Genomic DNA, 22,262 nt, shown 5'->3' with positions numbered 1-22,262 from the left:
CCGTTTGCCTTATTGCTGTGACCCGCGCTGTGTTCTTTGGTTTATCGTTCACCCTTTGTGGGACCTTGGTTATTACTGTCTACAAAATGGAAGATAAACTTGTACTTCTCAAGTGAAAGAAAGAATACATGTTCATAAAGGCACTTGAAGCTCTTTAAATTTTTTTTTTCAACGTTTATTTATTTTTGGGACAGAGAGAGACAGAGCATGAACGGGGGAGGGGGAGAGAGAGAGGGAGACACAGAATCGGAAACAGGCTCCAGGCTCCGAGCCATCAGCCCAGAGCCTGACGTGGGGCTCGAACTCACGGACCGCGAGATCGTGACCTGGCTGAAGTCGGACGCTTAACCGACTGCGCCACCCAGGCGCCCCACTTGAAGCTCTTTAGAAGAAACTACTAAAGTGCTGGGAAATTTTTTAATGGTTTGTCATGGTATTTTTCATGCTGGAGAACAAAATGTTTTTGCGGCACGCCCTCCCCTCCAATGTTGATCCTGTAGATGGAATGACTGATGCAGGCAGTGGATAAGAAAATGGGGTGAATCATGGCAGGGGGATAAACTCGGGTGTTCTAGGAAAGGCCTTACACCAAGCTCCAAACCTATGGCCCCGGGGAAGCCAGCTTCATGCCAAGTTTGCAAAGTGTTCATCACCCATAACCCTCCCAGGATCCCCCAGCAGGGTCTGGTAGGGCCACCTAAACTATTCACAGAATGTCCCCAAGCAGGCATGACTAGGCTGAGCCATTGGAAGCGAAGACAGTGGCTCCTCATGGGGCCGGAGCAGGGGGAGCAGGAAGCCCGGGGTTGGAGGCTCCTGGGGTGCTCATCATGTTCTGTTTCTTCATCTGGGTGGGGAGTTCGTGATGACCATCAAGTTTCTGAAAATTCATCAAGCAGAACGCTTATCGTATGTGCTCTTCTCTGCATGTACATCCAGCTGCAATAAAATGTCTTTATTAAAAGGCAGTGAGTGTGGGGGGGACATCTGGGTGGCTCAGTCAGTTAAGCACCCGGCTCTTGGTTTTGGCTCAGGTCATGTTCTCACGGTTCCATGAGTTTGAGCCCCATGGCAGGCTCCACGCTAATGGTGTGGAGCCAGCTTGGGATTCTCTCTCTCCCTCTCCTTCTGCCTCTCTCTCAGTCTCTCTCAAAATAAATAAGTAAGCTTAAAATAAAAAAGGCAATGAGGAGTTTTCTTGTCCCCACCCGGGACCTGAATTCCTACCTTGAGAGCATCTACATTCTCTACTAAAATGCACTGGTCTTTTTTTTTTTAATGGATTTTATTTTTATTTTTTAGAGAGCACGAGAGGGAGAGGGTCAGAGCGAGAGAGAGAGAGAGAGAGAGAGAGAGAGAGAGAGAGAGAGAGAATCTCAAGCAGTCTCCATGCTCAGTGCAGAGCCCGATGCACGGCTCGATCGCACGACCCAGGGATCAAGACCTGAGCCGAAATCAAGAGTCGGAAGTTCAACCAGCTGAGCAGCTCAGGCGCCCCCAAATGCACTGTTTTAAAAAATCAATTACTTTAAAGGAGAACCCACCAATAAGTTGTTGCTATTGGCCTCTGACACCTCCTATCAATTAGTAGGTGAGAGAAGGCATAGCTGGGCTTTGTCTGTTTGGGGATTCTATGTGATTAGAAGCACACAACATTCACGATTTGTATCTAGTTTTTCTCTTTTTTTCTCACTCAAAATTTTGCCTCTGAGATGCGTCATACTGTTGCACGTAGTTATAGGTCATTCATTCTCTTTGCTATATGCCATTGCACGGTGTGACCGGAACGCTGTTTCTTTATTCGCTCAGTCTTTGATGGGCGTTCGCTGAGTTTTCGGTTTGGGGCTGTTACTGATAGAACCTAGTAGCCTTTTTATGAATACGTAAGCACATTACTCTTGGGCACATAGCCCCAGGTGCTTTTTAAGTCTCACGAGGCAGCCTTGCACCTGGCCTGTGCATAGAGCTGATTTATTTGCCAGGAGACATGGCAGGTGAAGATCCCCGGGGTGTCCCTGGGGGGAGCGAGAGATTCCCCGCCTCCCCCCCACCCCACCCCCAAATCTGGGAGGCTTCTCTGCTTTCCTGCAAGGAGAGGTGCGCAGTGGTGGCCCGAGTCACCCCTGTACGCCTCCCTGCCTTGTGGCTTGCTTCCTGGGGCTCTTCCCCGCCCTCTCTGCGAAGGTCGGCAGACTTTAAGGGAAAGGATGGGTCATCCCGGCTTTCCAGCCTGTGGCAATAAAGCCTCCCAAAACTGTAAGAAGGGGGTGGGGAAGATCCCTTTCGTGCCAAACCAGCTCCACGGAGCGGGTAGGGCCCAGCAGCCCCGCGGGGAGCCTCCAGCCCCTACCCATCTGCAGGCTCATCAAACACCTCAGCCGGCAGCCCGAGTGGGAAGCTGGTGATGTCACCGCCGAGCCTGAACAGTCAGGCCTTTCAGGGCAGGACGATAACAATCAACACGGTGTGTGAGGGCCTGCCACGCAAGAACACACACGCTCACGGCACAGGGGAGGACCTGCGAGAGCCCGGGTGAAGCGGGGCTCGTCAGGAATATGCTGTTCTTTCATAACCAGCAGCGCAGAGATCATGGCCTGGAGAGCAGGCTGCCCTCACACCTGCCAACTCCCAGAGGAACCCGTGACGCTCCCTCCCACCCCCCCGGGGACCCCTCGCCTCCAACCCCAGCCCTAAACCCGCCACGGAGCGATAATCTGCGCGTGGGGTTCCAGCAGGAATGCCCCGTCGCACAACTCCAGAAGGGTGCCGGTCACAGAGCACACGACGCGCACAGCAGGTCCACGATTGTGCGACTCCGAGGCCCCAAAGCTACTGCCTTAGGAATGCAGGAGCAGAGGCCCCATCACTGCCCAGTGTCACTTCTACCTTGAATCCCAGCAGTCTGTCCCGCCACAGCTAAGTTCCCTGAAAGACTCAACTCCACTGAACCAAGAAATTCTCAAATAACGTGGATGGGGTCGGATGTTGTCCTTTGCTTGGTCTGAGCAATGTTTTCTGACGTTCAGATACTTGCTGAGGAAGAAACCTAAGCAGTGGTTGTCAAGCAGGGACCACTCTGCCCCCCCCTCCCAGAAGACGTTCTGCAGAGTCTGGAGACATTTTTGGTTGTCAGGACTGGGAGGGTATGGCTGGAATCTAGTGGGAAGAGGCCGGAGATGCTGTTAAACCTCCCACCATGCCCAGGACAGACCCTACAGCAAAGAGTGACCTGGCCTAACATGTCTGTAGTGGCGAGGTTAAGAAGCCGTGCCGTGGATGAGACGTTCCAACCCCGTTAACTCTGGGGGTCTCTGGTTAACACCTCTTCCATCAGGTCTGATGTCCTTGCCTCCAGATCGCCCCAAATCGCAGATCACCACTGAGTGGGCATACGGCATCACCTGCTCGTCTGCTGGGGACGTGAGCCCAGGTAACCATCTGTCTCCAAGATGGTGTGATGGGTCTGCGTGAGGCTCAGAGGACCCGAAGTATGTGACCACTGTCACTTCGTGGCCGGGTGACCTTGGGGATGGCCGCTCGTGCATCAGTTTCCCCGTCTGCAAAATGGGGATAGGAAGGGTAGAAAACACTTAACAAGGTAGTTGAGGTTAATTGTGTTGCTACGTGTAATAAAACACCCACAACCACGCCTCCCATTTTATCACCTTCAATAAATGGCAGGGATGATTGTCATTATCTTTATTCCAGCCAGGGGACCTTAGGCTCCCGTGATGGGCATGGTAAGCGGAGATGAGACGCGAGCTGATTTCGGGGGCGGGCTGTTGCCATGGGGAATGCGCGCCCTGTGCTTAGTGCTGCTGCCCTTGCTGAAAACTTTCCCCAAGTTCAAGGCCTGAGATAATTAAGTGGCAGGTTTGAGTGGAGACCACCAATTCACGAGTTTCGAGGGAACGCCTCCAAAGGTGGGCTGGAGGCCCCTGGGGCGCAACTCCACACCTGGCCTTGGGAAGACTGGGGTGCAGCTGGGCCGGGGCACTGAGCACTCAGCACTGAGCAGACTCAGCAGACTGTGACGCTTTCTTGTGCGCAGGAACGGTACAAGATGGGTGTCTAGGACGCCAGCGCCCGCATGCCCGCATGTGTCTGTGTGTGTGTGTGTGTGTGTGTGTGTGTAGGCTTTGAACTGGGGAAGGGGTGAGAAAAGAAGGCCTGGATGACCCTGGCCTACCACCTCACTCCTACGCTTGCTCAGTTCCTTCTTCCCTTGGGACACGCGTCTCCCCATCTCTCTCTGTTGATTAAAAGGATCCCTGTCCTTCAAAGTCCGTCTTGAATGTCACCTTCTGTCTCGGATCACCTTCTTCTGCGGGAATCGTCCTCCCCTCACACTTTGCGCTGCTCTTCCGGCTTTGAGCCAGTTCCGTGCCGTCCTGTCCTTTGTAGGCAGGTGTTTTGCCCTCTCTTTGATTGCAGACTCCTTGAAGATCGAGGGGGGCCCTTCCTACCATCTCTCTTCGTATGTGACCTGAGCTCTCACACATGGCCAGCGCGCAGTGGTGGATTCTGGAGGCGCCCTTGAAAGGGGGCTCCCTGCTGGCCGTCAGTTGCTATTTCTGGCCTTGGTTCCGACCAGGAGGTCACAGAATCAAGACGGTTGAGGAGCATGAGCCCGAGAAGAAGTTTCACGTGAAGCTGGGAAGGTCACCAGGCGCTGGGGAGCAGCACAGCCCGAATGCCGCCTTGTTCGGGAACCTCGGGCAATTTGAACAGTAGGACCGTTCGAGGAGCCCCAGCTCTGGGCTGTGTGCTGTGATTGGCACTTCACAGCGATTGTCCACAGAAGAACCCCGCAAATGGGGCATTCATGCCCCTTTTGTGGAAAAGCGAAGGCCGAGTTTCCTATAGCTTGCGCTGGGTCACAGTGGTGCACCTGGGGGGGTCCCACCGGGTCTGTCAGGCAAACCTGCTATCTGTCACGCCACCTCTCCGTGCCTTGGTTTCTCCCTTAACCATGAAGGTGTTGGACAAGGGACCTCCAAGGGCCTCTGCAGCCAAGTGTTCTCTGGCTTTTACTCTGGGGGCTGAGTGGGAGGAGGACGCAGGAGATGAGAAGGCAGGCCTGGGGTGGGGGGCGATGGGGTCGGGCTTCTAAGAAGAAGCAGAAACAGCTGCCCACGGGGATGGCTTTTCTTCCTGTCGCTCGCCTCTCAGGAAGATAAGGGCAAGGAGGGCCCTTCTGACAGCGGCCTGGACGGCCAGCGTTGCACCTGACAGGCCCCGGCCCTCCTCCACTTACTCTCTCCTCCCCACCCCTGCTCTCCCCATGGATGTCCTTTCCCTGCCCTTCTCTCCCCTCCCTTGCGAGTCCCAGTCAGACACAGATGACGGGTCACCGTGGGGCTTGGCTTGACCCTGAGACAAAGGGGTGCCGTCAGGGGACAGCCTGTGGTTTCTTTTCTTAATGAGCCCTTCGTCCCCACCTCCTTCTCCCTGCCGCTAATTTGCTGCAGTCCAGATTAGTGGCAGGGTCTTTGTGCTTCCTCTGGGAAGAACAAAACACAGGACACGGCAGCCTCACGGTCTTGGGAAGGACAAGGTTTGGGTTTCTCCCCTTGCTTTTCAAATCCGTTGGGAACCTTCATAGCCCATCCCGGAAAGGAACCCTCTCATCTGGGCTTTCCCTGCCCAAAGTGGGATGAAGGGGGAATGGCCCCCCAGGCCCCGCTACCTGGAGAGGCGGCAGGAAGGGCCCAGGCTCTCGCGTGGAGCCAGGGAGAGCACAGTAGGGCTGCAAGAGGAGTGAGCGTCTGGGGCTTCCTTCCTGGCAGACCGCCCTTTCCCCCTCATTCCTGGGGCTCCATCCTGCTGATCTCGGCCCCCACGGCTAAGGCAGCTCCAAGCTTGTCCATCCAAGGGACCAGCCCTGCCAGCCTGAGCCCCTGCTCCCCTTCTCCTCTTTTACCCTGGGCACCTGGGAGCCACTCTCTTCTGTCACTGCTGTTGCTACTCCTGTCGCCCCAGCCACCCTCCACTTTGATGCTTCTGTTCTCTGTTCTTCCATTCGGAGCCCCTCCAGGACTCCCCAGTTCAGGTTTTATGCACAGGAAGCATCCAAGCTGCTGGCCACCTGGTGCATTCACAAGGAGCCGCTGGTGTCTTCAGCTCCCACGTGGGGCCACCCCCGTGACACTTCTCAGCTGAGTGTCAAGATAGCAGGAAAGGGTCTCCTGGGCCAGAGGTGGGCGTGACGACGAGCCTCATCCTCACCCATTTTGGTGATGTCTTAGGTCACGGGTTCGCAACACTGCGGGCGCGTTCTTCAAGTCTGCGGATCTGGAGCCCGACACCATAGCGATCAATTGCGGCCTCCGAGGGTGGGCCCGGGCATCGGCCTTTCGGCCGGGGCTGGGAGCTCTGGATTTTTTAATCCAGTCCTGAGCTGACGCAAATGATGAAGTGGTACTACAGAGGGTGTGGAGGGGACTGAGCCCTTCCATGGGGTCCCCCCCACCTAGCTGACATCTTACAGATTCAGGGCATACGGTGGAGCAGGGAACACGGTGGGCTAGCGTGTGTGTGTGTGTGTGTGTGTGTGTGTGTGTGCACATGTGAAGAACAGAACCAAGTTGGGAAGGGATGTATATGAAGATGGGAAGGGCAGAGACTCTGTGGTCCGACCCTTGCGGGGGGTGAGGGGCCCAGGAGCACTCAGGAGAGATCTGGTGATCTCCCAGCAAGGTGGTGCCCTGCTGAGGACGGCCTGGCAGGTCTCAGAGGGCGTAGCACCTGGTTGGGCTGGGAGCCCCATGTCAGAGTCAGAGTCAGGGCAGGGTGGAGGTGATGTGGCTTGCCAGGGATAGAAGAATGGGGTTTCTGTGCTGCTTATCAGGATGGTGGCTGCTGGACAGGATGTGGAGGAGGCTCCCACAGCCCGCCCGGCGGATGGCTGCAGTCAGTGCTGCGTCATGGTGAGGACTTTGGCCGGGCAGCCCCACCTCTGACTTGCTGGTGACATGGGGCTGGCAACTCTGGGGTTAGGCTGGGGGTAAGTCGTGTGCCTACCTGTGAACGGGGTGTGGGGGGAGCAGGCGATGCTGTTTCTACGTCAGACAAGGGACTCGAGATCTGGTCAGACACTTTGACCTTCCTCGTTGAAAGAAACCTTAGATTCGGGTCAAGAAAGCTGGTTGTATTCACTTATCCATTTGGGGGCGGGGAGGGGATGCTGAAAAAGTGTGGGGGGAAGAAGGGACCACCACTTTGAGGGTCTATTTGAGAAGACAGGACAGGGGCTCATGAAATACTGGCAAGATGATATTGGCAAATGAAACCTTAAGGTTCATTTCTTCCACAGAAATATATTTTAAATGTCCCTTGCTCCTGAAGTAGGAGCTCAGGGTCAGTGTGGGCTATGACAGTGACAGCAGAAGCCTCTAGAGCCCAGGGCTCTCTGCCCAGGGCTGGTGGGAGCATATGGGGGCCCTGTAACTTGAGCAGGGCTTGACCAGATGATCCAAGGCTGGGTTTGGGTTCCTAGACCCAAGATCCAAGAGGTGAGGAGTGAGACTCCTATTTTTTTAAGTTTTTTTCTTTCTTTCTTTCTTTCTTTCTTTCTTTCTTTCTTTCTTTCTTTCTTTCCTTCCTTCCTTCCTTCCTTCCTTCCTTCCTTCCTTCCTTCCTTCCTTCTGCCCTCCCTCTCTCTTCCTTTCTTCCTTCTTTTCTTTCTTACTTTCTTTTTTCTTTCTTTCTTCTTTCTTTCTTTCATTCTTTCTTCCTCCTTTCCTCCCTCCCTCTCTCTCTCTTTCTTCCTTCTTTTCTTTTCTTTCTTTCTTTTTTCTTTTTTTCTTTCTTCTTTCTTTCTTCTTTCTTCTTCCCTCCCTCCCTCCCTCCCTCCCTCCCTCCCTCCCTCCCTCCCTGTCTCTCTTCCTTTCTTCCTTCTTTTCTCTTCTCTTCTTTCTTTCTTTCTTTCTTTCTTTCTTTCTTTCTTTCTTTCTTTTTTCTTTCTTCCTCCCTCCCTCCCTCTCTCCCTCCCTCTTTCTTTCTTTCTTTCTTTCTTTCTTTCTGTGGGAGAAGGCAGAGAGAACCCCAAGCAGTCTCTACCCTGTCAACACAGAGCCTGATGCGGGGCTCAAACTCACGAACTGTGAGATCATGACCTGCGCTGAAACCGAGTTAGATGCTTAGCTGACTGAGCCACCCAGGCGCCCTGAGAAGTGAGACTCTTGACTCTGATCCCAAGCCCAGCCCCCAAGGCCAGCCTTTTTTCACCCTCCGCAGATAGTAGGACAGTTTGCCCCTGAGCCTGACCAGTGACCACAGCACAGCCCCTCCCCCCTGCCGCCACGTGTCCCACAGGAGCAGAGGAGAGAGGATCTCAGTGAGCACCACAGGGGCCCAAAGAAGCATGGTGCCAGTGCCGGACCCGCAGAGGGTCGGTGCGGAAGCCAAGCCCAGGAGACCTGTGTCCCTGTTGGATTCTATTTGGCACTTCCCCGCCCCATTTCCGAGGTTGCCTCTCAGTAAAATGCGATGTATCTGTCTCCAAGCCAGAAGGGAATGGAGACCCAAAGGTACTGAGCACCTCACATGTGCTGGGAACTGTACAGGCATGAGGTCATTGGGCCACATGGCAGTCGGCCCTCCTTCGTAGGAGATGTTACCATCCCCACGCAAGCCCGTCTGTGGTATTCATAAGGCTCTGAGACCTACTAAGTCAAATGATTTGCACAAAGTTATACGGCTGAGTGGCAGAGCGCGGGTGGTCCTAATGTCCAGCCAGCATGCTCTCTGCTTTACTGCAGCGCCATAAAGATCCAGTGTCCCTGGGGACCAGGAGTAGCACCAAGGGGTGGACGGTCTGTATCAGCCCTTTCTCCTTGCGTCCTGCACCTGCACCTATGCCCTAACCTTGCCTTTTCCTCCACCTGGCACAGGTCTCACCTGGATCTCTGACACCAAAGGGCATCGTTGGGCCTAGGCGAGGGGGTCCTGCGTGTGTGGGTGCTCAGTTCTAGACGGTTGCCTCCATGTGTCTTCTTGGTCTTTCAGGAATTTAGCCATTGGAATCGGGATCCAGAATTTCCCGGAGGGCCTCGCTGTCAGCCTCCCCCTGCGAGGGGCTGGCTTCTCCCCCTGGAGAGCCTTCTGGTAAGTGCTCCGAGAGTGTCAGCTGTCAGAGGCCAGGGCCGTGTCTGACGTAAAGTCAGAGCAGTCCTCTGTATGGGCTTCTTTCTTCAAGAACCATCTCTTCCGTCCCGGAAGTGTCTCTGGAGCTTCTGGTCAAACGCCAACAGTCTGTTTGAGTCCTGAGCCCTCAAGGGTGGGAGGAAGCTCAAGAAACTCATCTCTTGACCTTCAGCCTTTACATAAACCAGCTCAAATCGCCAGGTTTCCTATTTCAAAATGTTTCCATTGTAGCCACGCCATGCCCGTTCAGTGTTAGGGCTCTTTCCCCTCCAGTAGGAAGTAAACCAATGTCTACCCTAAATATCACATGCCTTTGCTGAGGCCCATCTGACCACAGCCCGCCTCCAAGAGTCACACACTAGCCCCTGTCACAATCCTTGTCACTGTGAAGGCCAGGATCGTGTCCATAGGAAATGATGCCCTACTGTACTCAGACTTTGTGTTTTCATGGGCTCCAGAGGCCTTTCGAGTCTCTTCCTTAATTTTACCTTCTCAGTGACACATAAGGTGAGTCCTCAGTTTTCAGAGGAGAGAACTGTGGCCTTGAATGTCAGGTGACTGGTTTCAGTGGTGGTGACTCCAAGACCAGAAGTTTAATCTTCTGTCCCTCAACTCAGGACTCTGAGCCTCAGAATACTTCTCTGTTCAAGCAATCACTGCTCTAGAATGTATGGTGAGGGCATTTAAAAAGACTGCTAATAACAACAATTTAAAAATGCCTTCCATTTTATGGGGCCTTATGACTTACAAGTTCTTACACATACTTAAATTATCTTATTTCCCCCCTCCTGTCTCTTTCTCCATTGCCGGAGTCTACGGAATAGAGGCCTAGGTGCGGGCAGGGCATCATGGCCTTAGAGATTTGATTCAAATGTGAGTTCTGGGAGCCCAGTAGCTGTGACTGCTTTTTTTCATATGGGAGGGGCACCCCGGACAGGAGGTGAGGGACCCTGAGCTTAAACTTTTTTTCTTCTTGCTCCAGTCGGGGCCTGACGTCCAACTCACTTTTTCCCCAAGTGACAAAGCCAAGTCAGGAATTGTACCCGCAGCACAGAGCTACAAAGTCGGCCGACCCGTGCACAGGGCACAGGTCAGGCAGCGGTGGCCCCTTACAGGGTTCTGCAGCGCAGACAATGTTTCCCCCATGCCCACTGTCTGCCCCTGGCCAGGGAGAAGCAGAGAAGCGGGGGGCAGGGCAGGGGTGGAGTTCACAGCCCTGTCTTGTCACTGGGGAGGCACACTGGGCGGGGAAGTGCCCCAGTGCACCTCTGGGTTTCTTGCCCCCATTTTACAGATGGAGAGATTGAGGCTCACAGGCAGTATATCTTGCCAAATGCCCACAGCAAGGGATAGTGGGAAATATATCCCAGCTCCCTTGTCTAGTGGTGTCCAACCCATATCAGGTGACTTTTGCAGGTGGTGACTTTTGCTCCGCTATGGGGAGCAGGTGCCAGCTCATCTGCTCTCTGAATTCTCAGCGCTCACCTGGGCTACTGTTTTACTCAGGGCTCATATGATTTCAAGCAACAGAGACCCACTCTCACTAGCTCGAATAAAGGGAATTATTTATATTTTTTATTGTGAAAGAGAGTGTGCGTGTGCACAAGTGGAGGAGGGGCAAAGAGAGAGGGGGAGGGAGAGAATTTCAGGCAGAACCCACCACGGGGCTCGATCCCATGAACCATAAGGTCACGACCTGAGCTGAAATGAAGAGTTGGACGCTTAACCGACTGAGCCACCCAGGTGCCCCAGGGACTTAAAAAAAAATTTTTTTTAACGTTTATTTATTTTTGAAAGAGTCAGAGACAAAGACAGAGTGCGAGCAGGGCAGGGACAGAGAGAGAGAGGAAGACACAGAATCAGAACCAGGCTCCAGGCTCTGAGCTGTCAGCACAGAGCCTGATGCGGGGCTTGAACTCACGGACCGTGAGATCATGACCTGAGCTGAAGTTGGACGCTTAATCCACTGAGCTGCCCAGGCCCGCCCCCCCGCCGCCAACCGAGGGATTTTTTTTTTTTTAAAGAAGAAATCTCAGCTTAATTCAGGATGGGGGTAGTGGGGACAGGCCGTCAGTATACATCTAGCCAGGTAGGTCCACATCTTCAGCAGAGATGCATGGGTGCAGCTCCTTCAGAAGGGGGTATAGTTGTGACCCAAACACACCAGGCACAACTATGCTAGGGAAGTGTCTATACCACTCCTCATCAGTGTCCTCGCGGTCAAGAGACAAGGTAGACATCAGCTGACCAATGGTTAGCAAGCACGTGGTGGATCTGTCCAATGGGTTATTGCTCAGTCGTAAAAGAAAGGAATGATACGTGTTATGACATGGATGCACCTTGAAAACATTATGTGAGATGAAATAAGCTAGTAAAAAGGGCCACATATTGCTTGAGTCCGTTTGTACGAAATATCCAGAATAGGCAAATCCATCGAGACAAAAAGCAGATCAGTGGTTGCCAGGAGCTGGGGGAGGGAGGGGTGGGGAGTGGCCGCTGATGGGTGTGCGGTTTCCTTCTGTGGTGATGAGAATGTTCTGGAACTAGATAGGGGTGATGGTTGCACAACCTTGTGACGATACTAAAACCACTGGACTGAACACATTAAATGGGTGTGCCATATGGTATGTGAATGATATCTCAATAATGCTATTATGGAAGACAGACAGTGTGGAAACCTTAAAACTCTACCAGAAACCCGGGGCGGGGGGGAGCCTACTGTGTTAGAGGAGGTCAGGGAAGAAGGAGGTGGCTAAAAACGCAGTGATTTGCACTGCTGTGCGCGGATATGACGTGGAATGAAATGCATCCGTTTTCTGGGGCTGAGTCGGCAGTCTGAGCACAGAGTGCCTGAGCGCGCTGCTGTCTGCTTGACTTTCCTCATGGTGGCACTTGTCTCTGGTCTCTCCTCAGGTACGGGCAGCTAAGCGGCATGGTGGAGCCCCTGGCAGGGGTCTTTGGTGCCTTTGCTGTGGTGCTGGCTGAGCCCCTCCTGCCCTACGCCCTGGCCTTTGCTGCTGGCGCCATGGTCTATGTGGTCATGGACGACATCATCCCCGAGGCTCAGATCAGGTTGAAGAGCATCCCCTCCCCCATTCGTGCTCGTCTGTTTCCCAAGCCCGGCCCGGCATACAGATCTTGCCTTTCCTCACTTGCTGCTCCTTTCTTTGCTCCCACCCCTTTCTGCCGCTTCCCGAGATCGTCCCCACTCCCTTCTCAACTGTGTTTTCTGAAACTAGAGAGAGGAGTAAGGGGCAGGTGGGTGGGGATGGCCCAGGTGACACCAGGTAATGGCATACGGACACTCTACCTCCCCACCCCCATGACACAGACGATTAGCTTTTGCATATTGTCCCTTTCTCTCCCCACCCTTCTCTTTCTCGATTTTTCTAGGGCTAGAATCTCGGGAGAGGTGAGCTCTGAGAGCCAAAGCTATCCATCCATGTTCTTATTATGTAGCTATAGGCCAGGTGTCCGGGAAGGGGGAGGGGGGGTGCTTCCTTTCTTTGTTTTATTTATTTATTTATTTATTTATTTATTTATTTATTTATTTAACATATTTATTTATTTCGAGAGAGAGAGAGAAAGAGAGAGAGAGAGAATCCCAAGCAAGCTCAGTGCCACCAGCGCAGAGCCTGACGCAGGGCCCAGTCTCACGAACCGTGAGATCGTGACCTGAGCTGAAATTACGAGTCGGATGCTTAACCGACTGAGCCACCCAGGCACCCCTGTTTCGTTTGGTTTTTGTAGCTAGTTTAAAGGTCAGATTCAATAATATCATCAAGAATTTAATTGCCACTCTTTATCATTCGAGCATTTATTCCAGAGCCACAAGAGGTGTCTTTGGGCAAGTTACTTCTGTGTGCCTCAGTTTCCCCACCAGTAACAAGAGAATAACGGTAGTACTACTGATCTTGTGTGGTCATCCTTTGGGATTACATGAATTACTTTGCCTGGCATATAGTAAGCCCCAGTAAATGTTACACGTCAATATTATTATCCTTACTAATCGTAGTGGTACATTTTTATTGGAATTGGACATCACAGAGGATGCTTGCAGCTTGGACAGTGTCCCAGAGTACATTAAGGTCTTCCTTTCCTTCCCTCCCAGTGGTAACGGGAAACTGGCATCCTGGACCTCCATCCTGGGATTTGTGGTGATGATGTCACTCGATGTCGGCCTGGGCTAGTGCCGAGATGCCTCAGAGCCCAGGAAAAGCAGCACAAGGAAACTGCAGTGGCTGGCTTCTACGGGACCGCACGCCTCTTCCTGTAACATTAAAACATTTTTCCTTTCTCTCCTGTTCATCTCATTATCCTGATTGACTCTGATCATAACATGACAATTTTTGCTTTTCTCTTGAGGGAGATAATAGTTTTATTTAGAATGTCAAGGTGTCACGGAACAACAGATTTTTGTTTCTGGCCACTGAATAGAATCTTTCTTCGGCGGGATTACCAAGGACACACAGATCAGGGAAATCTCTGCTTTCACGCCCTCAGTCTCTCTCACTGGACTCTGTGGCAGCTTGTCAAGTTCACCTGGAGGAGCAAGCTGCTAAGAGAGAAGCTTCCAAGCATTTTTTGCCTCGTGACTCAGAGCAGAATGGTCAGGACCTCTCTCGTCCATCCCTCCTGACCTCTCACCATTGATCATCTACCCGTTAGACCAGAACTGGAACATCATGGACAGAGCAACCTACTTTCCAAGGTCCGGCCAGCCTAAGGAGGAATACGACTTCCTCCTGTGTCCCCCCCGAGGGACATGCTGGATGGGATGGGACACAGACAAAGGGAAGAAAATCAGTTTGTCTTTTTCTTTCTTTCTTTCTTTTCTCCTTTTCCAAGGCAAAGATTGACACTATTGAAGTTAAGGGAATTAGGGAATTCGGAGAGCCACGAACACAGTGAACCCTGTAAAGGCAGAGAGCAGCTTTGCTCAGAGACCTCTGCTTTCTATGGATTCCAAGAGCAAAGTGGTTTGTCATGGTTTCCAGATCCCCTAGACATTTCTTTCAATATGTTTATAGCCTCCAGTTTTCTAAGAGACTCGGGGACTCCAGCAGGTGGCTGGAGCCCAAACCCTCCTGGAGTTATGGAGGGAGCCACTGAAGCTAACTTTAGTGAGAGAAAGACATTTGGAATCTGCAATACCCCCTTCCCGGTTGACCATTCCGTAACTTGTAACCTGACCCAGGAGTCTTAAACTGCCGCAGGCTTTGCTGGAGTGTGGCCAGAGAGCGCAGGATGGGAAAGGGAAGAAGGGGTGGGAAGAAAAAGAGAGATTTTCACGTCCCCCTTGTAAAGGAAATCTTGGCCAAGTCACCATTCTGAAATGACCCTAAAGAATGACTTAAAGTAGACCAGAGGCCAGTCTGCCCCTTCCTGCCGAGAGCTTCTCCAACAGGGGCCACACACTGTCTGCTTCAAACAGAGCTAAAGCCTGCCGTCCTTGTTGGTCAAAGGAGCATATGCGACCTTAAATGGGCTCTGCCAACGTGGCCGGCAGCCCGGGAACCAGGTATTCGGGCACTGTTGTCAATGCCTGCCCTCTGAGTTTACATGTTGAATTGCTTCCAAGGGTGAAGAGCCTGCTCTGTGAATGCTCTGAGACCCCGAAGGCCAACCTCATGCTGGGTCTATGTATGTTCTTCTGAAGCACTGATGATCAAAATTGAAGACACATTCAGAGGGTTTTGATTGGTTGAAATTAATTGGTTTGGTGGTTGGTATATGTGTATTTTTTGATGTCTTTGTATGTAGTTCTGCATAACGCAAACTCTCTGATGGACAAGACCTCATAACTGTGATTAATATCAATAAAGGGGATATTGTTGTGGATGAGCTGTGTCCAATCCTTCTCCAAGTTGCTTCTTTCCAGGGTTGATAATGTAAGAGCTTACTAAAGTTAGTCCTAACATCTCCCCTACCTGACGTCAGCAGAAGCAAAGGAAAGAGCTCCGATGAGATGGGCCAGTTAGATTCATGGTTACAAGCCACAAATCCACCTCCAGCTAATTTAGATGGGTATTTAATGGAAGGCTGTTGGGAGCTCTCAAGATCTATAGGAGAAACCATCTCGAAAATGGGTTGGATCCAAGAAGTCTAGAGCTCTGGGACCACGACCCAATCACATCGCAAAGACAGCTTGGTTTGGGTGCCATGACATCTGGATACTGAAAACTGCTACTCAAGCTGCTCCTCCTTGGTTCTACCACCACCGCCATGGGAGTGAACCAGTCTGAACTGACCCTGATCCTTTGCGCCCCGGTTCCACATTCAAAGTTCTGGGCAGTAGCATCTAAGCTGGCAGAATTTATATCCTGTGTCCATGAACTAGCTGGTCCTGACTCCCTACCAAGACTCACAAAATAATGGCTTTTCAGTTTTTGGAATGAGTTCAGATAGTGGAGACCCAAAAGAAGAAAAAAATATGTTTCTTACATTTATTACAGCCTCACTCTCTTGCTGTTCCACATCTCCATACACTCAAACTTCTCTGTTCACCCTTAAACAAAACTTCTGCTAGATAATGGAGCTCTCCATCATGCAATGAAACTTCATACTTTCCCTTTTCAAAGGGAGTCACCCTAAGGGCCGGCTGCCCCAGTATGGAGCATTCCTTTCTTGGATTCAAAAATTCTAAACTGGTGGGGTCCAAAGGTGAAGAGAGTGTGTTATTAGGTAAAATGGAGCAGGCATCATCCCCACACCCCTGTCTTCCAGACCTGATTCGTCTGGCTTTGGGGAGAAACAGCCCCACATAGCAATCATTTGTTCTGAACCAGTGTCTTTTTTTTTTTTTTTGAACCAGTGTCTTAAAGGACACTTGTCCTTAAAGGACCACTTGTCTTAAAGGACAGTACCTCAACTTCATTAGGTACTGTCTCAGAGCTAGTCCTGAAACCAGATCTTCAATAATTCAAGTCACCATTCAAAACACATTACTGCTCCTGAGTGATAGGCTCAAATCACCAGGATATCTACCCAATGCCTTCCCTCTTTGACTATAAGTGAATTATTTGGTCAGAAGTAGTGTCACATAGAATGCCATAGTGATTGGATAGACAGGGGAGCTACTCCAAACCCACATATACGAGCCTGTTTCAGTGGGGTGATATCTCTGCCTTTTTCATAATGGAAGAGGTCCAAAGTAATCAATCTTGAACTAAGTAGTCTATGGGTGTCCCTGGAGTATCAGCAGTACCCAGGGTCATGGCCCAGTCCCATATAAACCATTTCCAATTGGTAACAGAACTTTGTGAGTGTGTTAGATGACCCATGCATAACGGATGGTCTGGCTCACACATGGCATGCAATACCTTAGGGAAAATCACCTGGTGTTCTATGTTCCTATGCTTCTCACACTAGCACAGTAAACCCAGAATCTCTCTAGCAATGAGACGTCAATGAATTCAGACTAGAATTATGTTCTTCCCTCCATGGTTGAGTACCCTAAAAATCTATTCCTGCACATCATTCCCCCAACTTTGTCAATAAAATTAGGAAACTCCTGAAATAGTGTTGGCTTCAAATCCTTATTCTCCCCGGGGTTGAGTTTGCCACTGCCCTTCCTTTGGGGGCATGCTGGGATATAACTCATCATTTCTGGAGACGATACAGGGTGGTGGGCGAGGAGAACTGGCTTTCCCTTGCAGGGTGACTCCTTCAGGCAAAGCAAAAACACAGTGAAGTGTTTCAGAAGACTGAAGGAAGGGGGTTGTTTCAGCTGACAAAGGAAGCTCTTTGAGGATTTAGAATTGAGAAGATTCCAAGGTTTTTGAATCCTCCCATATATCTCTGTTTTCCTTTTCTGGGTCCTACTGCTTCCTGACCATTGCTTTCTATGAAAAGGGTAGAACTTTACCAGCACGGACATTCAGCCAATCCTGGGGATCGGATTTTGCATTTGCTTTTTCTACTTTTCTCAGCCTTACGGATACAAGAGGTAAAAGGATATTTAAGAACTGTCATAAGATAACTCTTGGTTTAAAATTTTTTTTTAATATTTATTTTTGAGACAGAGACAGAGCATGAACGGGGGAGGGTCAGAGAGAGAGGGGAACACAGAATCCAAAGCAGGCTCCAGGCTCTGAGCTGTCAGCACAGAGCCTGACACGGGGCCCGAACTCACAGACGGTGCGATCATGACCTGAACCGAAGTCGGACGCTCAACTGACTGAGCCACCCAGGCGCCCCGATATCTCTAGGTTTTCATCTTTTCCTTGAGCTGGTATTTCAGTACTGGAGTTTGCTAGTGTGTTTTCAAGCTGCTAGCCCTGCCTGATGGGACTGACTCTGCCTTCATATCCTTGACCGTTTGGTGGCAGGAACTTGTTCCCTCAAGGCTTTGCCTTCGATGGACCGTTCATTCCAGAGGACTGTAATGAGATATTGAGAGATGGGGGTAAGTATCAGCATCTGGCTCTTCTCTGGGGACCTAACAAAGACATTCTCACCCCACTGTTCTAAAAAAGTTTTTTTTTCAATGTTTACTTATTTTTGAGAGAGAGAGAGAGAGAGAGAGAGAGAGAGAGAGAGAGAGAGAGAAAGCATGAGCAAGGGAGGGGCAGAGAGAGAGGGAGACACAGAATCAGACTCCAGGCTGTCAGAACAAAGCCTGATGCGGGGCTCCAACCCACAAACCATGAGATCATGACCTGAGCCAAAGTCAGACACTTAACCAACTGAGCCACCCAGGCGCCCTTCACCCCGCTGTTCTGAGGGAAGGACCAAAGGGCCATCGGGTGAAAACTGTGGGCCAGGCAGGGTGCTATGCGCATCACCTCCTTTACAGCTCCTTGACTTCCACGTTACTGCCCCACTTTGCCAACAAGGAAGGTGAGGTCCAGAAAATCTTCCTCTCTCCAAAGTGGTGACAGGCAGTGGCAGGGGTTGGCTCTACTTTGCACTAAGAATGCGGTAAGTGACTTCCCAGACCCTCCTCCTTGGAGCTTTCCAGGCCCAACGTTCTGCACCCCTCCACCCTCTAATAAAATGTTGGTTGAACCTGTGAAAGTTGGAAGCAAATGGGAGCCCAGGGGCTGTTCTTTTCCTCTCTTGCTTTTAAACAAGTATGATTACATATAACAAAGGCACAGACCGTAGGTATGCGGTTCCACGAATTTTTACCTACGCACCCCTGGGCCGAGCCCTGCGGCAGGGTCTAGGGAAGCCACCGGCGTGGGGTTCCCCGGCTCTCAGGTCTCTCCCCCGGCTACGTGCCCTGGTCAGCCGCCTGGCCCGCAGGTGCCACCCGCCCTCCCGGCCGGCCAGAGGAGGCTGGGCTGCCTGCGCGGGCACACGTTCCCCGGGGCGCGGCCCCGGGTCACCGGGAGCCCGACGCGGCGCCGGGGGCGGGTCCCCGGGCGGGATCCGCGGTCGGCGGGCGGCTGTTTACCTGCGCGGGGCGGGGCTGCGGGCGGGGGCGGGGCCTGGGGCTGGCGCTGGGCGGGGCCTGCAGCAGAAGGTGCTCCCGGGAAGCGCTGGGGCCCGCCCCTCCCGGCAGCCCCGCCTGCCACGAACCCGCCAACGCCATCAACCCGCTTGGTTCCAAGGAGGGCAGTCCGTCTCCACCGAAGGGAACTCTGGCTTCCTGGGGCTCCCTGCTGTGTGCAGGCTTGTCCCTTGCAGGGGTGGACCCGGATTTGGGGTTTCCGAAGTTTATGCAATTCGAGGAGCACTCTTTGGGGGGAAATTAAAGGACAAACACACCATTAGGTACCGGACTTTGGAAAGGGCGCCTGAGACCAGCGGCCCTGCAGTCGAGGCTTCCCTGGCTTTAAGGTAAGTTCACCTCTGGTCCCCGAGCCGTAATTTACCCTGTCTGACGGTGCTAGGGCATTTTGAGGTTCCAGAACGTCAGGGGTTTTATTGAGCGAGTTCACTTTGTGATCATCTTCCTAGTATAGCCCAGCCCTGCAACTGTGACAGGGGGTGGTAGTGTGTTCACAGGCAGGAGGAATACCTCTCAAAATTGTGCTTCTCTGTCCTGGAGCGGGAAGAACTACACCTGCCAGGCCGAGTGTTTCCTCCTTCCGGCCGGAAGCGGGAAGAAGGCTGGCCCCCGGCTGCCAGTGAGCGCTGGGGGAAACGGAAAGCCTAAGCCTTAGGATCCTACCCAACCCTCTTCCCTTCTAGTTCTCCTCTTGACAGTGTCTGGGCTCCGCCAGCGACTTGAGAGCTAAGGGGCCCTGCATGGCCACCGTCTGTCCCCAAGAGCTGTCACTGGACCGCTGCAGCTTCTGATGGGGCTGCTCAGCCTCAAGACCCCCAAGCGGCCTTGGGGCACCTGGCTATGCCCTCTGTTCCAAGACATGGAAGACATAGGCAGATGGCTGAGCGAAAAGAGCAGCTGGATTTTGTTGGCCCAGGGAAAGGCATAGGATTCTTTTCATACAGGGTAGACCTTGGGACCTGTATCCCAGCAGCCCTTGATTCTTATCCAGATTAAAAGATCAGACCAGAGGGGCGCCTGGGTGGCACAGTCGGTTAAGCGTCCGACTTCAGCCAGGTCACGATCTCGCGGTCCGTGAGTTCGAGCCCCGCGTCAGGCTCTGGGCTGATGGCTCGGAGCCTGGAGCCTGTTTCCGATTCTGTGTCTCCCTCTCTGTCTGCCCCTCCCCCGTTCATGCTCTGTCTCTCTCTGTCCCAAAAATAAATAAACGTTGAAAAAAAAATTAAAAAAAAAAAATAGATCACATTCTATGGTTATTTAAAAAAAAAAAAAAAAAAAAAAAAAAGATCAGACCAGAAATTGTGTGGGATCTCCTCTGATGTAGTCTCTACTCTCTCGCAAACTATGAGCCACAAAGTTAACGAGTGTTTTTGCTGGCCTTGTTGTCTAGCAGTACGGGGTATGGATCTGGGAGTTGGTGTTTGGAGTTGGTGAGGACCCAGCCCTGGGGTTTGAGGCCAGGCTAAACTCCCTTCACTGATGGCAAGAGCCATGGCCTCCAAGAACTCCAGGATGTGTCAGAAGAATGAGAAGGTAGCCTGGAGGGAGCATGCAGAGAGAGCCAAACTTTAGCGAAGGTTTGGCTTTGCTTTCTAAGTGCTCAGTAAAGGTGTTGGAAGTATACCCCCTTCTCTGACCTTGCCTTTTAGCTTTAGGGTTGGATGTGCACTTGGGTCTGCAGCCCGCATCGGTCACTACCACCCCGTGGAGGGTGTCCCATAGAAAAGAACAGTCAGCTGTTTTCAGATTAGTACTTAGGTCTGAACTTCATCAAAGTTTCTCCTGAACAGGATACCTGCTCCATTTCTGCTTTTTCAGTGAACAATCCTGAAAGAACTTACTATGTGAAAATAGGGGGAATATAAAATTGGTCATTCACTAACAAGTCTATAATATAGGTTAAAAAAAAAAGCCTACTCTTGGCTGTATTCTCTGGGGGCTCTACTGGGGAAGAGTTCACTTCCAAGAGCACCCAGGTGGCTGGCAGAATTCAGTTCTCGGTGGTCGTTGGGACTGGGAGCCCAGCTTCTTGCTGACTGTCGGCTCTGGGCTTTCCTTAGCTCCTAGGGGCCACCTGTGGTTCCACCTGTAGGGGCCGCTCACAGTTTCTTGGCACACGGCCTTTCCCAACATGGCTGCTTACTTCCTCGAATCAGCCTCTGGGTGAGTTTGCTAGCAAGAGGGGATCAAAGTAGCAGAATCACAGAAGCGAGACCCTGTCACCTTTGCCATATTCTCCGGGCTCAGAAACCCAGGTCACATGAGTTGACTTCATACGTTCGCCGTCTTTTTCGTCCATCGTGGCGTACGTGACACAGCCGACTTCGTGTGGGTATGATATGACTTTATTCTCTCTCTTGCGCATATGCATCAGAGTGGTACAGTGAGAAAATGGAAGGGTTGGGTGAGTGGGGGGGGGACTGCAGTCACGGATGCCCACCTGGAGAGATGGACTGTGTTGCGTGAGCCCCGTGGATCCTGGTCCATGTGCCTTCCTCGAGGGATGTCCATGGGCTGATCCCCCAGAACTCTGATCCAGAGTTGTGGCCAACTCTTGGCTTCTTTACATGACCCAGCGACAGGTGCTGGGATGCTGAGTGCTTGGAGAGGAGCATTTGCAAGTCTTTCCCCCCCTACCCCATCTTCTGTCATTAGCAGAGCAGAGCTAAGTATAAATGCTTCAGAGTCAGGGTGACCATTTCCATGCAGACATGGGATAGAGGCAGTGATGCCTTAATTTTGGACACTGTCTTCAGTTTGGTCTAGAAACTTTTACAGACCAGCTCCTATTACGTATTTCATGGCAATGGCCATGTAAGTCTCAGCCATTGGCTGTACTTTGTAGGCAAGAGGGAAGGAAGGGAGACACAGGGACGACAATAACCAAAAACCAGGCTCCTACCAGACCTGTAGGAGCTTATAGACCTAGAAATCTCCCAAGGATTTATATGCACATACCTGTATGTTCAAAACTTGTATAAATAGACTTGTATAATAAAAACACAACAACAAAAACCTGGTAGGTCAGAATCAAGCGTTAACTTTCTTGGTTGGGAACCGAAACTTTAATGTAAGGGAGATATTAGATGAATAGACTTTTGGGTCCCCGGCAGAGATTAAAACGGGCTATGCCTGGGGCGGGGGGTGGGGGGAAGTAGGTGACGGGCACTGAGGAGGGCACCTGTTGGGATGCGCACTGGGTGTTGGATGGAAAGCAATTTGACAATAAATTTCATATTAAAAAAAAAAAAACAGGCTACGCCCTGGAAACTAGAAAGGTTCACGAACCTATACCATCCTCCTTCCTAGAGCTGTTTCTGTATCCACTAGGTTATGCGGTTTGAGGAGGAGGGCTCATATAGGCGTGTGTATTTGTTTAACGCAGAATTGTTGGCAGATGTAAAATTCTTGGCAAACCTGTCAGGCTGGCAGGTGCTGAAACGCTTTTTCCAAGCCAGCAAACCTCTGCTGCCAGTTTTCCATCATCATCTTCGTGACGCCACCAGGCAGAGTGCCATCTGTCTGAGCTCTTGGTAGACCCAGGCACCAGCCACACTGACGGCCTCTGGAAGGATGACACAGCTCTCTAGATCGAAGGGAGGGCCAGGGTTAGAGCTTTTCCTCAGTGGGCTCTATCTGGCCAGCTGTGAAAGACAAG

The 22,262-nt window shown here is 51.7% G+C and overlaps 1 protein-coding gene across 14 annotated transcripts in view; it reads left to right on the top strand.

Annotated features, from left to right (window-relative positions):
* The window catches only part of SLC39A11 (solute carrier family 39 member 11), a 428,457-nt gene extending 413,469 nt beyond the window's left edge, over positions 1–14,988 (top strand). For 9 of the 14 annotated variants that reach the window (XM_045045244.1, XM_045045245.1, XM_023243819.2 and 6 more), the window contains 3 exons: positions 9,010–9,108; positions 12,061–12,219; positions 13,259–14,988. In XM_045045244.1, the coding sequence (XP_044901179.1) occupies positions 9,010–9,108; positions 12,061–12,219; positions 13,259–13,337 (337 nt within the window). In that variant the 3' untranslated portion in view covers positions 13,338–14,988. Of the gene's footprint in view, positions 1–6,850; positions 7,007–9,009; positions 9,109–12,060; positions 12,220–13,258 lie in introns of those variants that run through there. The other 5 variants (XR_006589953.1, XR_006589954.1, XM_045045246.1 and 2 more) reach the window with 4 other exon arrangements.
* The last annotated feature ends 7,274 nt before the right edge of the window (positions 14,989–22,262 follow it).

Source organism: Felis catus, chromosome E1 (genome assembly GCF_018350175.1).
Source record: "Felis catus isolate Fca126 chromosome E1, F.catus_Fca126_mat1.0, whole genome shotgun sequence".
NCBI lineage: Eukaryota > Metazoa > Chordata > Mammalia > Carnivora > Felidae > Felis > Felis catus.
This window is presented reverse-complemented; position numbering and strand designations above follow the sequence as displayed.